This window comes from Gopherus flavomarginatus, chromosome 6 (assembly GCF_025201925.1).
Source record: "Gopherus flavomarginatus isolate rGopFla2 chromosome 6, rGopFla2.mat.asm, whole genome shotgun sequence".
Classification (NCBI taxonomy): Eukaryota; Metazoa; Chordata; order Testudines; family Testudinidae; genus Gopherus; species Gopherus flavomarginatus.
Genome location: NC_066622.1, coordinates 4,815,474 through 4,831,933, shown reverse-complemented (window position 1 = coordinate 4,831,933; position 16,460 = coordinate 4,815,474). Strand labels below are relative to the sequence as shown.

The 16,460-nt window shown below is 42.8% G+C and overlaps 1 protein-coding gene across 5 annotated transcripts in view; it reads left to right on the top strand.

Moving 5' to 3' along the window:
* CADPS (calcium dependent secretion activator) overlaps positions 1 to 16,460 on the top strand; it is a 404,679-nt gene that overhangs the window by 341,448 nt on the left and 46,771 nt on the right. For all 5 annotated transcript variants that reach the window (XM_050957618.1, XM_050957616.1, XM_050957617.1 and 2 more), the window contains 4 exons: positions 407 to 562; positions 4,814 to 4,961; positions 13,736 to 13,810; positions 15,112 to 15,195. In XM_050957618.1, coding sequence (XP_050813575.1) covers positions 407 to 562; positions 4,814 to 4,961; positions 13,736 to 13,810; positions 15,112 to 15,195 — 463 coding nt within the window. The remainder of the gene's footprint in view (positions 1 to 406; positions 563 to 4,813; positions 4,962 to 13,735; positions 13,811 to 15,111; positions 15,196 to 16,460) is intronic.

Sequence of the window (16,460 nt, the reverse complement as noted above, 5' to 3'; positions counted from 1 at the left end):
AAATGCATGAAACCCTAAATTTGAATAACTGCATACATTCATGTACTGTAGTTATTGTCAGTCAAGGGTTTTCTACTACAAATTTGAGCCTTAATTTTAAATAATCACATATGTCAATGTGGTTATTAGCTAAGGCTGATTTTTACCATACACAGTTTTTCCAGTTAATGTGCGTAATTCATAATTTTGTCTTATCATCTGGTCTGGAAAGATTTGTGAGTTATAACAGCAAGGTAGACTAGGCAAATGTATGGTAAAATTCAAAAGCCTGATGATGGAGATTACCCAGCATTGTTCTGTGTATTAAGCCACTGTATGCCCTCAACTTGTACAAGAATGGTCTCCACATCAGGTTTCCAGTAGCAGGGTCCTGCGTATGACTTCTGTTTTCATTTTACCCTGCCAGCAATGGATCAGGAACCTCTGAAGATCTGTTTTGGAAACTTGATGCCCTACAGACTTTCATTCGGGATTTACACTGGCCTGAGGAAGAATTTGGAAAGCACCTAGAACAACGTCTAAAACTTATGGCAAGTGACATGATCGAGTCTTGTGTTAAGAGGTACGTCTGAACAATGGAACTGGATCATAATAAATTGTTGGGGGTTGGGAGGTTGCCCTATCTTATTGGAAAAGAGGGGGCTGTACTTTACCTTTCAGCTTGACTTCAGCCATTATCTTTTTATGCCCTAATTTATTTCCATCCAAGACAGGCTTGGTGTTAGCACACTTTTTATCTCTGCAAATTATTGACTTCTAAAAGGCAACATCTTTTAAATGTAGGCTCTAGACGATGCCTATTCCCAATAAGGCAACAAACCCCCCCTCACTTCAGGCTTTCTCTGCTGTTGTTGTGCACCTCCTCTGGGGTCAGGTTTGGGTAACACATTAGGGCGCAGGATTGTTGAATGCTATAGGAGTATCCCTGTGTGCTGTCTCAGCACCCACATCGGTGACCGACAAAGGAGATTGTGCCATTCAGAGAACCAGTCAGGCTTTCCAGCTGCCTTTGATTGAAAAAAGTCGTCACCGCCAATGCCACCTCATACGATATGCTCCTGCCGAGCCTCTGAAACAGAGCGTACACCTTAAAGGAACTCTTATGAATATGTTAACAGCAGTCATTTTGATAAGGAAACATCCAGGCTATATTGTCACGTTGCTCACACTGTTCCTGTTTGGTTGGTTGGTTTCAGAAGGAGGTGATGGGGGTGGGGGAAAGAAATGAACTTCGCATCCTCTGGCATGAGGAAAGCAAATGGCAAATGAACAGGTAGAGGCAGATGAAAGCCACAGCAGGTATGTGCAGGTGGCTCTGTGCCACTGTTGTCTGGCTGCACTGCAAGTGCAAGCATGTGTTTTAATGTTCTCTGATTCCTGGCCGCTTGGATCCACAATCTCCCCATTCGCGAAGTGCAGACATTTGGGCTCAGAAATTGGAACTCAGAACAAATGGGGGTTATAGGGTTGCTCTGCTGCTGTGAAATAAAACACAGCATACAGATAATCGGATTAAAGGCCATAGCCCACAGCTTTTATTGAAATACAGTAACTCTCACTGCGAGTTATCTGTCAGCCAATTAGCCCTGCAATGCCAGGTAATGTTAAAAGTTGAGGAGAGCCATCCTGTCATGGACACCAAAGAGATGCATTTTCCCATGCTACAGCCCCCAAACTGTCCCAGCCTCTGGGAGGAACATGATTCCTCTGTGCACCAGAAGCCCCTCCTCAACAGCATATGGAAGTAAGGCCCTCCTCCATGCACTTTGTTGTTCCTCCCACCATTTTGAGCACATCTCTTCTGAACCCTGTGCAGCCATTTTACAGGAGGTGGCTCTGGCAGCTTCTACCTTCTCAAGCTGAGCTCGGCCAGGGCCCTTTCAAGTTGCCTGCATTAACAGCAAATACCCCAGTCTTTGTAGCATTGCGCAAGGGAATTTATCCTGATCTGCGCCATTGCAGGCTAAGGTGCCAACTTCCCTTTCTGCATCCAAGGTGGGACCTGCCTTTGGGCATCAATGCTTCATTCTTCTGTACCCAGCAGATCTCGCTGCAGGAAGTTCTGGATGAAGGCGGTAGAGAAAACGTATCGGTGCAGTGGCAGGCAAAAACTCTTTCCAGTCCCTGATACTGTGATCAGATTTATCCTGAGCCTGTGAGCGAGGACCAGTCTGAAAAATCTCAAACTCATGAAGTCAGTCATCCCTCAGAACTCAATGTCCAGCTTCCCTTGTATTAACACCATTAAAAGGTCCCTTTTCCAGACCCCTAGGGAAGGCGAGTAGGAAGCACTGCATGCCACCAGTGAGGGAGTGAGAATGACCCCTGCTCTCAGCAACAGCTTCTCTTAGCACTTGCCAGCCTGGGGAGAGGCAATTTGCATCCACATGTACAAGGGCCACCCAGCACTAGTCTTTTGCTGCCAATTCCCTGCACCACTGCCATGTCGCAGGAAGGCCATAGCGGCCAGCAAGGTCAACCTTCCTCACCATAGCAAAACAAACAAGGAAAAGGGAAAAAGAGAGGAAGATGTGAGATGCCCACAGCCAGCATCAATTTCCCAGCACTGTCCCCCAGGTCACAGCAAGGTCTGTTCCCACAGAGGTACAGATCTTCATTCACATGTAAACCTTTGAGTGTTGATAAAGTCTCCTTCCTGATCATCCAAAAGGCATGTTTAACTGTCAAGTTAGTGAAGTCTCTTACTCTGTATTGTCCTGCAGATGCAAACTGCACAATAGGTCATAAAGATTCATTAATTATGTTGTGCCTTCTTTAAAGGTCTTGAGATGATCGTGATACCTATGGCATTAGAAAAGTTCCTCTTTCTTGCTCTGCTGGTATATTGTCTGATATAAATGCTGAGTGTCTTCAGTTGTTTCCGTTGTCTGACTCTGTTCTCTAAGAGACAACTGAAAATAGATGCATCAGTCTGAACCTCTAGTTAGCATTATATAAATGGTAAATATTAGACTAAGGAAATAACTAAGTGGAGTTTAGCGGTTCTACACCACAGAAAAAGTGTAGGATTATCCCTGAAGAAGGATAGCTGCTGGCTTGCGGCTCAGTCCTTTGAGCAGTAAAGAGGATTCTTCTTGGGTTGGATTTCTCTTGCTTCTCCATGCTTTTGCCTTGACTTGGCTCACCTACCGGCCTGTGTCCGTGCAATACAGTGCTCTGCTCTTCATTGGCCATTCAGTGTGGCTCCCGGCTCCAGGACCATGACATTTCTTTTCTCTTTCCTTTAAAATAACTAGCCCTTCCATTGCTATTCCTTGGGGAGTAACTTGGGGTATTCTATACCTCGGAGTACTTCTGTTATGTACTTTCGTTTCCCATTTAAATACATTTACTGTAATTAGAGAGCGGTTCATGATGGTGCTTCAGAAGTGGGCCTGATCATGCTCATCTTTCCAGGCAGACACAAAACCATGGTCCTGCTCATTTAAAGATTCCATCACCTAGTGTCAACATCAGGGAACTAACCCCTGTGCTTTGGCTAACGTCTGGTAATGGTAATTACATCAGGCTCAATCCACTGCTGGCATAAGCCAATGATGCTGTGCTTCCTGCTTACACCAATTGAGAATTTGGCTCATTCTGTCAACCTGTATTTCCGTAGCAGTTTCAGTTTGACGTGGTATTTTTCTTCACTTCTTCCTCTAACCTACAGCTAACTCTTGCCGTGCACTGTTGAACAGCTGCCGCATTTCACAAGTGGCTGCATCTCAGTGTGGGGGAACTGAGCTCCCCTATCAAAACCCTGACTCTATCAGAGCCAAGCTGGCCAGCCCATGTGCTCATACAGATCTGATTGCAGAATCAGGAGCTTCATTTATAGATATCAGCCTGCACTTCCATAGCTCTTTCTGATCCTTAAAGGTCAAAGGTATTAGGTGTAATTGATATTATTTGTTTCTAATTCCAGGCTTCTCTGTTAATTTCTTGGTCCAGGCCCACTGCTATAGTGATTCTGTGTTGTATTTCTAATAATGAATATAGTACTCCCTTAACTACAAAATCCTTCTAACGTTTTGCATTCAGGGAATTCAGGAATCAGGGGACATTACTCATTATGCTAGAAGTATTCCTAATATGAAATACTGGAGCCGCTTATGGCCCAGTAAGTATTTTAAAATTATTGTCAACCAATCCTGCAGTCTTTAGTCAGACAAAACTCTTATTGAAATAAAAAATTTAACTCCCACTCAAATTTTAACTGAATAAAATTTAGCAAGGACAACAGAATATTTGTGTGTGTGTAGTTACACACATGTACTATTTTACAATTGACTTTTTGTAAAGGTATCCTGGTACGTTTGCAAAATCAAAGAAAAATTCTGGCAAGCAATAAAACTGTAAAAATAAAATTTCAATAATCCAGTAGTTGCCTTCCAGTTAAGCGATTAACAGGTTTGTATCATCTGTGTTTAGTATTGTGTACCAATAGACAGAATTTCCTTTAATTCATCACGTTTACTGTTTGATTGCATTTCAACTGTAGGTATAAATTAGCCAAAACAGTCCAAATTATAGGTGTACACTTTTAACACTTCTATTTGTAATCTCATCACACTGCTTACCAAGTATGAGAAAGTAGTAGTTTCTCTGAGACCGTTACACACCTTATCCATAGCACAGTTTCTTTTTAAATTGGAAAATCATTTTTAGTAAAACACATTTGAAATAACTGTATTCTACCATTTATAGTAGCGTTAAATTTTCTCTTTCACTAAGCATTGTGTTCCACATATTATTAGCTACAGTATCTTAAACACCAACTGAAATGGTCTTTTCCTACTTTCTTTAATAGAACCAGGATTGCATTTGAAATAAAGCTGCAAAAAACCAGTCGATCAACAGATTTCCGAGTCCCTCAGTCAATATGCACCATGTTTAATGTTATGGTTGATGCCAAAGCTCAATCAACAAAACTTTGCAGTATGGAAATGGGCCAAGAGGTAAAAATGCAAATTATTTTTTATATAATTTAGAGAAAACTTAATGAATTTTCCCATCTCCTATTCTGCTAGTTTCAGAAACATTCTAACAATCGTGGATTTTAGCCTTCTGTATAGAGTATGCCAATGAATATTCAGGGTCACTCCATCAAATAAATCTAATGGATATGGACATTCAGAATTCCAGTCATTTAGTAGTGATGGTTGGCAAGGATTGTGGAGTGTGTAAGGTATGCTTTAAAGCCTGCTGATGCACGATGAATGTGTTTATTGAGTCATTAACTCCACCTTGGAGCCAGAGGTATCTTTGCCAAAAAGCTGGATATTTACATGTAGTCACCAAATGTATAAGCTATGATTATTTTGAGTAGACACACAGGAAGTAAACAAAAGTATTAAACTGTTTGTTTTGTTAAAAGACAACTTCCTAAAATATATTTGAATTCCACCTGATTTGACTTCCTTGAATATGGCTGAAATCAGCAAGTTTTATGATCCCAGTTGTCCAGGTTCTTAATGACTCAAGGTTTCAAAAACAATCCAGTTTTGATCACTTGCTGATCTATTTTGTTCCTTGTAGAGACATTGTTGCAGGTTGAAAATTCTGTATTTAATATTCAAACTAGAAAGACACGCTAAATTGGACTAAATTAAATGCATCATCATGATCATTGTGCTCCAATGGCTTTAAGCCAAGTTATATATTCATATGCCAGGCGCAAATCAATTCAGAACTATTGCTTGGATTTCCTGTCCTGTTGCCAACGGGTGTCTCTTAGATAAGATCTTCCACTACAGCTTTACATGTTCGGAATTTATAATAAATCATTACAAGTTGTTTGTTCTTTTTAAATATTTATCTCACTCTGATCTATAATCCTCTTTAAGAGTCTGACTCAAAGCTCATTCGAGTCAGCGGGAGTTTGACTTTGGGTCAGGCTCATTGTCCTTTATTTTTTTTTATGTTTTCAGTTGTAACATTTTGTTTGTGACCGTCTCTTTTGGGGGAAGGGGAGTTTGAAGCTTTTGATGGTTGAGTTTCTTTCCTCAGCCACCTATCCAATGTAGGGCACGTACTAAATGGACTCTCGTCAGCCCAAGGCATGACTATTAGGCTGGTTGGGGGAATCACAACATTTCCACTCTCTGGTTGTTTCTCCATTCTTGCCCTCCATCTCCTCTTTTATCCCCCAGTTCTTCAATCCCACAACAGCCATGTTGGCTGCTTCCTATCAGCCAGGAGGGTGAGCGTTGCAATGCTAATACCTTCATCTACTCTTCGATACACTGCAAATCAAGCACTAAACCTTAGTGAATTAAATTAGTGGGAGGAATGACATTTCTGAGCTCAGGCAGACTCCCACAGTACATGGGATACTGCAGGGCTAGCTAGTTATGTTAATAAAAATGGTCAAGTCAGTAACACAGGGATCTGATAGCACTGGCTAAATCCAGAAGTAGTGTTGGCGGGAGTTGTGTATATTTCCTCATACATCCTTCAATACGGCAGTTTCCTTTGAACTATATGTGTCAGTGTATGATGGATACCACCAGACCCATTTTGCATTTGGCCTGAGACAAATCTAAGATCTTCAGAGATCAAAGCCCTGCATTCAACCCACTCAGCCACTCAACTATTCTCTGTTGCGCCAAGAGCAAGCATAAGTCTCTGGAAATCTTTGTGTGCTTCTTTAAGAAGGTATTTGGTATAGTAGCTTGAAGATAACATAAGGATGGTGTGAAACAGCAGTTGCTGTGCTAGGATGTTTTTAACAAATAGCTGCACTAATAGACCTGTAAATCAGATGTAAATTATCAGTGCATACGTTACTGTTTAGGACTGCAGTACTCATACACCCTCCTTGAGCTTTGCTTCTTTTTAATGAATGTTCCTACCCTCATCTTGACCTTCTCTGCTCACACCACTCCATTTTGGGGGCTGCCTCCCCTCCTCTTGAATTTGTGTGAACCTCTGGGTTGAACCATTTATATTTGGAGGATGAAAAGGTTGTTAAAGATTAAAATATGAGAAAGAGAGTGTGTATGTGTTTGTAATTGTATCCAGAAACGCTATGCCAGCTATTCCATTCCAATTCTAAGCTGAACTTAAGAGACTGTCATCAAAAAGACTAAAGCATGTAACCACCAAATCAGAAACCAGATATCAATTTGGCCTCCTCACACCCGGTTGTAACTCACTATGGGTGAAGTTCCCCACAATGCACATGGCCATATAAGGTTTCTGCATCACTTAAGTCTTTTTTAACTCTTTAAAAATAGGGCTTTAAGTGGTTCAAAGGTTTTGTGCTGAACTCCTGCACAGAGGTGAATTTCTCTCCATGAACAGCTCATGAATAATCTTTAGGTTCAGTGTGTATCTAAAATCTGTTCACCCAACAACAAATAGCAAACAAGTTCATACAAATTGTGATCTATTGACAGGTTGTTTGTGAACAAAAAAAGGGGTGAAATTGTCTAATAAATTGTTCAAATGTCATAGTTTTACCAGCTCTAGTCAAGTTAGACACTGCTTGGAAACATACCATCAATTTTTATCACAGTGAAAGCCACGCACTAGTACAAACCAACTCTTTTGAGCTATGATTTGACCTAACCTACAAGCCCTTTCTTTTAAAACTATCTTACAGACATATGAATTGTTTGATGCATTTTAAAAGTATTACTCTATTGAAAACATACCAATCGTCTCATTTCCATGTCCTTATATCTAAAGGCAGCTGTTAAAACATTTGGTAAACATACTTTACCATCTTAAATATTTATTTTTCCTCTGAATTTTTAATACAGCAATGGGTATAAATTTATGTATTAAATGTTTCTCAGTTGGTCTAGTATGTTTTTATTTAATACCCAAGGTCAGATGGTCCTAACAGAAATACAGCATACACACAATCTGTTACATGACAAGGCAAAATATGCATCACATGAAGTCAAGTGGAGTAACTTTAGTACAGGGATTGTGGATTTTATTCATTTATCTAATAGTGAATTGTGATTAACGCTCTCAAAAGTTTTTGTTAAATTGAATGAAAAAGATCAATTATTCAACTTCAAACCACATGCATTCTCCTAAGAAATGTCAGGATCTGTAGAGTATGAAACAGACTTCTGCAAAAGAAGCATTTTCTTAGAAATCCTTTTGTGCCAGATCCAGAACACCTTTTCCTAGCTGGGTAATTATTACAAGGGGAGGGTCGAATGGATTTCCATCTTCAGTTTCAGGATTGAATCTCAAGTGGGTAAAGCCGGTAACACAAGATCTTCGGCAGGAGAGGTATGCCAATATATTGCATGCAAAAAATTAAGCAGGTGACATTTCCCAGTCACTTTTGCCAGGTTTCTCAGAAATGCTTTGTATTTCAGAAGCCCCAGGCCTGAACTGGAGTTCAGCCACTGCATGCTGCTTGACCAGCACTAAGCAGCCCTAAATCCAACCTTGTCTGCCATGGGGCGAACACCAGAGGCAGGGATCATGTGTCTTAGAGCTTCATATACACACCCTTCCCTGCAGCCAGCTTAGGGAGCATGGCCAGGAGAAAGATGACACATGGCCAAAGCCTTTTTGTGCCCCCCAGCTGCCATCATGCCCGCTTGGGGACACTGGCAATCTTACAGCAAGAGACCAGCCAGGAGTATGGCATCCCCAGAAGCAATGGAGGACAAGGGTGGCTTAAAGCATTCCCCTCTCCTGAGCTGAGCTGGGATGTGCAGAGCTGGTCAGGGCCCAGGATAAACAGTGAGTTTGGCCTAAAAACCTAATGGGCCAAATACCGACCTGGTATTAAGATTTGGCTCCAGTGGAATTCCATCTCTTTATGCCAGCTCTGAATTTGGCCTCCTATGTTCAGAATGAGGAGCGGTCTCCACCACTGGACAGCAGCTGGGGGAGGCCATGGCCCTTCCTGACAGCAGCTGCGGTGGATGTTTTGCTGTATAGGGCCCCTCTCTGAAAATCTTTCACCTTCTTGGGCTCCATGTTAGTGCTCTCCGTGCACTTCTTATTTGCTTTGTAAACAAGCTTTTAATTGAAAATATATTTGCCAGTACTTTTCACACTGTATTTTTACACACACCTAGCCATTCTTTTAGTTTAAACCCATGATTTATCCCATGACAATGAACAGCAACAAACTTCACCCCCACCTCCAGCAAACAAAACTCCTTCATTAAAATAATATGCTAATGAGGCATGTCTTTTGGGCTAATATGCAAGACCTAAAACTGAGTGGATGGAACTTTGATTTAAACTCAGCCCATCACCATTTACAATGGGCCATGTCTTCAAAAGCCCATGTGCACTTCTGTGCACACCCTGCTTGTCCGTCGGTGATCTCCAGCCAGCGGAGGCTCCAAGCACTAGCGCTCCAAGCACGTGCCTGGAGTGGCAAGCCTCGGGGGGCGCCCTGCCGGTCCCTGCGAGGGTGGCAGTCAGGCAGCCTTTGGCGGCTTGCCTGCAGGAAGTCCACCAGTCCCGCGGATTCGACGGCAATTCGGCAGTGGGTACGCCGAAGGCTGCCTGACTGCTGTGCTTGAAGTGGCAAAAAAGCTAGAGCCGCCACTGGCTCCAGCACCCACGTTAGCAGTCCTACTTTGCATTTTCCCATGTAATCCCACTTTCTGTGCACACACTGGAGTTGAGTTAGGTGTGCACATAATCACGCTCATAAATTAGTGCACTTGCTTTCCAAAATGGGGTCAAATTACATAGCTCTGTAAGTGACTATAGCATTTGATGCAAGCTTCCTTGTTCTGCACTTACTTGGTAGCGCATGCATACTCAAAAGGGTTACATCATCCAAAGTGCTTCCACTAGGGTGTGCAGAAGACACTACCTGCAAAATGTCTTTCATAGACTGGCATGCCGCTCCCCAGCAGCACTGCCTGCATCCCACCGGTCATCCGCCACCCTGAGTAAATATCTGCAAACATAGTAGTGGCTACTGCAGATACGGAGATCCTGCATGGAGAAGTTGCAGCAGAAAGGAGAGCGTATGTTTCCACAGGAAAGAGATGGAGAAACTGACAAATCTCCACCCCCCAAAATGAAACTGAGCAGTAATAGTAATTCTGAAGATAACAAACGAGAGAGTCCTGTCTCCCCACCCCCGCCGCTGCCTCTAGCAAGCCTGGGAAGAACTTCTCGGATTCTGCCTATGGCTCATACTGCCATTGCTTACTGCTGGAAGCACTTCTGCCGGACAGGCGCTAGCCCCTGCTCAGACGGGATCTGATGCACACTGCATTCTGTTTCTCAAATGACTGTCAAACTTGGGGGATGTTTGGGACAGATCAGTGGGGCCTAATCAGACGCCCCCTTGCCAGCCTATAGATGTAGCAGGCAGGTGCAAGCAGACACTACTGCTGACTGGCTTTAATTCACCATCCTCTCACCACATTCCCTTCCTCCAACCTCAAGCACCAGCACCTGGTCAGACTCCCTTTCAGTCACCTCCTATTCTGCCTGCACCATCCCGACTCACACCACTGCCGTGTTCCATCAGACCCTCAGCTGCTCTTCCCAGCTTCATTGTCCTCTCGCTGCCTTCTCCACTCCACATGGTGCCTGGCCAATCTTTCTCCCACATGTGGGTGGAGCCTTCCCCACCCATGCTGGAGTTGTCACATTCCACAGGTGCCTTCTGCTCTGTTTCTGGGACTTGGCAACTGATAGAAGATGCAATCAGGGGGAGGAGAACATGTCCAGATACATGCCAAATTTCATTCCTATTCACCATCTTTTCATGCAGGTCCTGGCCCAAAGTAGGGGAATGCACCCTCTGGATTCAACCCAGCTCCTCTGGGTGCGCCCCTGAGCTCAGTACTTGCAGCTGCCTTTCCTGATTGGTGTGAGATCTCCAGATTTTAAAGTACTGCCAAATAGGTTCTGATGAGTAAATGAAATGTAGCTACATACATAAGAATATTTCTCATGTAACTGTTGTTTCTATAAGGCATTGGTGCAGATTTTGGACCCACAAAGCAGGACATTGAAACAAAAATTCTTCAGAAGGCAAATGTTTGTTTATACAAAAATAGGTTTTTCCATTAAATTGCCCCTGCCACTAAATTGTCCATATGGAAGTGGGCAAGCCCCACTCTGGTATTTGTGGCTCTCATCTTTATTTGGTGTGTCCACCAGGTTCAGCCAAATGCTCACTCCATAGCTTCTTAATCTGGCTTGTGAGGGGTGCTAGATTTTGGAGGTCAGAGGCTGCACCACTTGACGAACCTGCCCTAGTCCAGTGCCAAGACTCATCATCTCGACTCCAGTCCTTAATTCAGGTCCACCTACCTTGAAACTCATCTGTAAAATTGTTCTTCTTGTTGCGGTCCAGCTTCCAAGTACAATGAAAACAAGTCCTTGTACTTTCTTATCGGAGACGTACAGTCTGTGTTCTGTGTGGGATCATTTTCCCTCCCCTGCCCCCCGCCCCACTTTTACCTCCTATAAGTATTACAGGTAACGATCTCTGGTATTTCAGTTAAATGAGTTTTTATTCACGTTTCATTTCCCATTGCTTATTGTTTCTGTACAAGCTGCTGCTTTTTCTCATGGCCCCATTGAATTAGGTCCCCCTTTTTTTTGAAAATTTTATGTTATTTATTATTTATCTTCATGTGTTCTTTTTCCTGTCTTCTGCACCTTCCTCTTAATTTCTGTCCCCAATCATCTGAAAGTTTGCTAAAGAGTGGGTAAGTATGTCCTACATTTTTTTTCTTTTTTCCAAGTTCCTGTAATCACATGTTATTGTTTTATTGCAAAATAAAATATAGAGCAGTTCAAAATGATAGAAACTACCTAGTCAATGTTGAGGGACCAGTGTCCAACACTGAATTGCCCTCATAGCCTTTGTTTTCCCAAAGCATGATTAGTGCTTGTAGCAAATTTGTCTCTTTCAATGTAATTTGATATTAACATTTTAAAACAATATTAATGCAAACAAGTGGCAATGCATATAGGGACTAAGATCCCTACTTAAAACATTTGATTTTTAAATAAAAAATTTCATGTTGAAAATATTTCAGTAAGAATATGTAGGTTTTTCATATTTAAATCCTCTCACTGAAGTTTTTGTACATTATCCAAAAAATGTTTTGTACCTATTATAGCCAGACCACGTTGGTCTGTGGTTGCCTCAGAGCTCAAAAGCTAAGTGAGGTTTGGTCTGGTTGGTATTCAGGGCCGGCGCTTCCATGTAGGCGACTGCCAGGCGCCGGGATTTGGAAGGGCGGCAGACTGCTCCAGTGGACCTCCCGCAGGCATGCCTGCGGAGGGTCCGCTGGTCCCGCGGCTCCGGTGGAGCATCTGCAGGCATGTCTGCAGCAGGTCCACTGGAGCTGCGGGACCAGTGAGCCGGCCCTGCGCCTAGGTCGCCAAAAACCCTGGCGCCGCTCCTGTTGGTATTGAACAGGAGGTGCCATGGAAAAACCTAGGTGCTGCAACAACTGGTGCTCATCAGTCAATAGGTGGCACTCTTTCCTATGCAACTATGCTGAACCAGTGGGCCAGAATGGTGCTAGCAAATAGTACTGTGCTGGTGGAGATGCATGAGACGAAACACAGATCTTGATTATGTTATGATCATAAAGGCATCAATTCAACAAGCATTTAAATAAGTGCTTAACTTTAAGCACTTGCTTCTGTGCCACTGAACCTGAACACATGCTAAAGGGTCTGTGTCCACTGCATCTGGAAATGAGCCCCCCAGCGCACTGGTGCTGATTTGCACTAGTGGGGCTTGCACTAGTATGCTAAAAATAGCTGTTCAGACATCCTAAGGCACCCCCTGGCTTCAGAGCCCAAGCTTCATCCTGCACTGCAATGTCAAAGCAACATCTGCACAGCTATTCTTAGCTTGCTAACTCGAAACCCCGCCAGCACACGTCTGTGGGCCCAGGCTGGGAGCTCCGTGCCAGTGGCAGTACAGCCATACCCAAAGTGCTTTGCTGGAACGGAGCCTCACAGATTCTATAGCACTTTCTGCAAGTGCAGCGATGCTCCTCAAATGGTTCGGGATATTCCAGTTTTAGCCTCTTTTCTTTAAAATGTCACCCTTACCGTTCTTTCCGCAGAAGGCCATTGCTGCCTTTCCCAAGCTCCAACGGGGCTTGGCTGTGCCCTGGGGAAATTGCCACATTCTATCCCAGTGGTGGCTGCATTTCAATAGGCAGTTAAATTGTTCCTTTATAAAGTGAATTAGTTAACATTGGTACAATACTGTAGAAAGCTCTAGAAACAGTAACTATTATATTTGTACACATGGGCTATAAGGGCCAAAAGTCCCCCCCTTGGACACATACATTTAGCTCCTATCAGTGCTCAATCTGTGCCAGGTCCAAGCTCCAGCACCTCCGGCCCCAGCAGTTCGGAGCCCCCCAGCACCTCCGGGCCCAGCAGTTCAGAGCCCCCGGCACCTCTGGGCTTGCTGCATCAGTTATTAATGTAAAAAAATTGTTCGAGTCCTGGCACCAAATTAAGCACTGGCTCCTATTGGTGTTAGTGTAGCTGTGTGCATATTTCAGAGGTTTGCCCATGCTTTGAAAGTGCGGTCAGATTCTCCTGAATTAAAAATCATATATAAATGTAAGTAATTATTATCCACATCAGTGTAGCAGAGGGTAATAAATTGATTGTTTCTTAGCTGATACTATTACAAATTCTGTTTACCAGGGGAAGAGCCTAATAAACACAGTGCCATCACTTGATCAATGCTAATATTTACCTCTGCCTTTTCTCTTTTTTTTTTTCTTAGCACCAGTACCATTCAAAAATAGATGAACTAATTGAGGAAACCGTCAAAGAAATGATAACACTCTTAGTGGCAAAGGTAACCTTCGGCTTCAGGTGAAATGATTCACTGTTAACATCACTTTTTTTTATATGTGCATTTCCATTAAAATGTGACACATTAAGAAGTTGAATTGGCTTATTGTTTCTCGTGGGAAAGATCATGCATCACTCATTCCTTTCATCATGACTGTCTGATGATTGGGAGTTGTCTGGGATACAATACACCATTAAACAGGGTTGACAAATGGGGCCAAAAAAATACAGTTTTAGGGAAGCATCTATGGATTTGTGTCCATCATCTTGTGTTCACAGACACCCACAGTGACACACACGAACTGCACTGGCTAGGGGGCACTATTACATACTGAGAGAAAGATTTCCTTCTGCATAGACCATGAAGACATCTGTCCCATTGACAGATGCACATGAAAAGTTGTGCTCATAAAATTGTATTCTTTTTTGTAGGGGCTAGGTTGAGCCTCCTTTAACAAGTTGATTCATGATGTTGTGGTATCAGGAAACATTCCAAAATGTCTGTTTAGGTCATGAGCTCTTTGGGACGCTATGTGCATATGGAGCATCTAGCAGAGTTCTGATCTTGGTTGGGGCAGTCTATGGCATTATGGTGCCAAGAAACACATTCCAAAATATCATGTTCACTTGTATGGAAATTGTATGGAAAATGAGAGTGGTCTGATATTTCAGATGCTTAAATTTAGATGTGCTCATCTCTCAGCTCTGAAATAACGATAAGTACTAGGACAGATACATAGATAGGTAGGGTACATGTCCAAACTGCTTGTTCTCTAGTTTCAAACTGAGAACAGTATTGCAACCCAGATGTCAGTCATCACTATTACTCAGTGTGAAGACCTTTAAACATAGTCTTTCAACATATGCCAGTCTGATTCTCCTGCAAAGCAGACCACATGGCACCTCCTTGATCCCTCTCACTGGGAGCATGAGCCATCTGACCTCCCCTCTTAGGAGCCGGTGTTCATTGGCTCCCACTAGAGGGAGCACAAGCTCTCCAACATTACCCAGAAAGGAGGCACGGTAACCAGTATCATCCGGGTGATTTATATCATTAGAGGTAAGCTGCATAGTGCCAAAAAAGTTCTTGACATTCATTCCCTGCATAAATGCTGTACAAGACATAGTTCTGAATTTAAAGTGCAAGTTATCAGTTACAGACAATCTGAGCTTGGTCCTGCTCTCACTTACATCATTGTAAACCTTGATTTTTGTTGACGTTAATCCTAATTATCCCATTATAAATCAGATCAGAATCTCTCCCTCTGTCTTTAAAAGTGACTGCAATATTTTCCTTTTCAATAGTTTGTCACCATTCTGGAAGGAGTCCTGGCCAAACTGTCCAGATACGATGAAGGGACATTGTTTTCTTCTTTTTTGTCATTTACTGTGAGTAGAGAAAATCTGTTTCTTTTGGGGTTTTGGTTGGTTTCCTATTTTTTATATAAACTCATTCAGGTCTTCTAATAGATTATTTGGGGAGTAACCCTTTTTTCTGTGCTATTTTAACACTGTAAGAGCTCAAAAAATAAGCAAACAGCTTGCTACATACACACAAAGCTTAACGTAAATAGCTGATAACACTGGATTACCATGCTGTAACAAAGTTCAAAGATATTCAAACACCATATTGTAGTAGAAAGGAAGAGCCTGTAGCACTGGCCCTGGTGCAAGACCTGGGGCCTGAACTAGAGGCTGTGAACCAAAGTCAGAGCAGGGTATTAAAGCAGATGCTCACAGGTTTACTGTCTGGAACATGAACTTGGCAAAGTGTTGCTAAAACATAAGCCCTCCTAAGAAGCACTAGGCACTCGATAGTTATGTAAATACATTCCAGAAGGCTAGTACAAATACACACCGATCTAGTACAAGGTAAGATAGTTTGACAGAATAATGATGTGCAATGTTTGGCCAAAATATCAGGAACAAGGTACAAAGGGAGGTAACAAACAGATGACATGAAGAGCATATAGTGGCACGTAACTTGTTTGTCTCAGTCTATAATTGTTGGGGTACCTCGCCTTAATCCTTTGTGTGGCCAAGGGGACAGCAGAAACTCCCACTGCTGACTGAGCCGCTCTTTGCCACAGGGCACTCATGTTAATGTACTTGTGCAAGTTGTATGAGTCATTAGGACTGTGTCTTGAGGGCAATAAACCTGGCCCAGTGCCTTTGTCACCAAACTGTGCCTGTGGTCTTTCTCTGAGTAACATCGAGGTGTGCTGAGCTAGCAGGCTGTGGTCTCTGCTAGTGCTGATAACACCGGAGCTCCAAGGACAGAAGCACTGAGCAGTTGTAACATCCTTGACAGCATGCCTCAGCAACAACATTCCACTCTTCTACACGTTAGGTAGTTGGAGCTACTCTTCCGAGCAGCATTTGCAGGGAGGAGAGGACTGCACTATTTGTCTAACTTTCATGGTCAAAAGAAGGGTTGTCACATATGTGTTTCAAACCCTATCATCATTAGCAGCTGTGGAACTGCACATTTCAAGACCCAATATCATTTGAAACTTAAACAGTTCCATATTGCTTCTAAAAGAAGAGAGGACAGGAAAATAATGGCATGAGGATATAAATTCTCAACACGGTGCACCAAGGCTCCGAAACCACATTTAATTTCTAAGAAACATCGCAGAGCTAAAACACTGCTC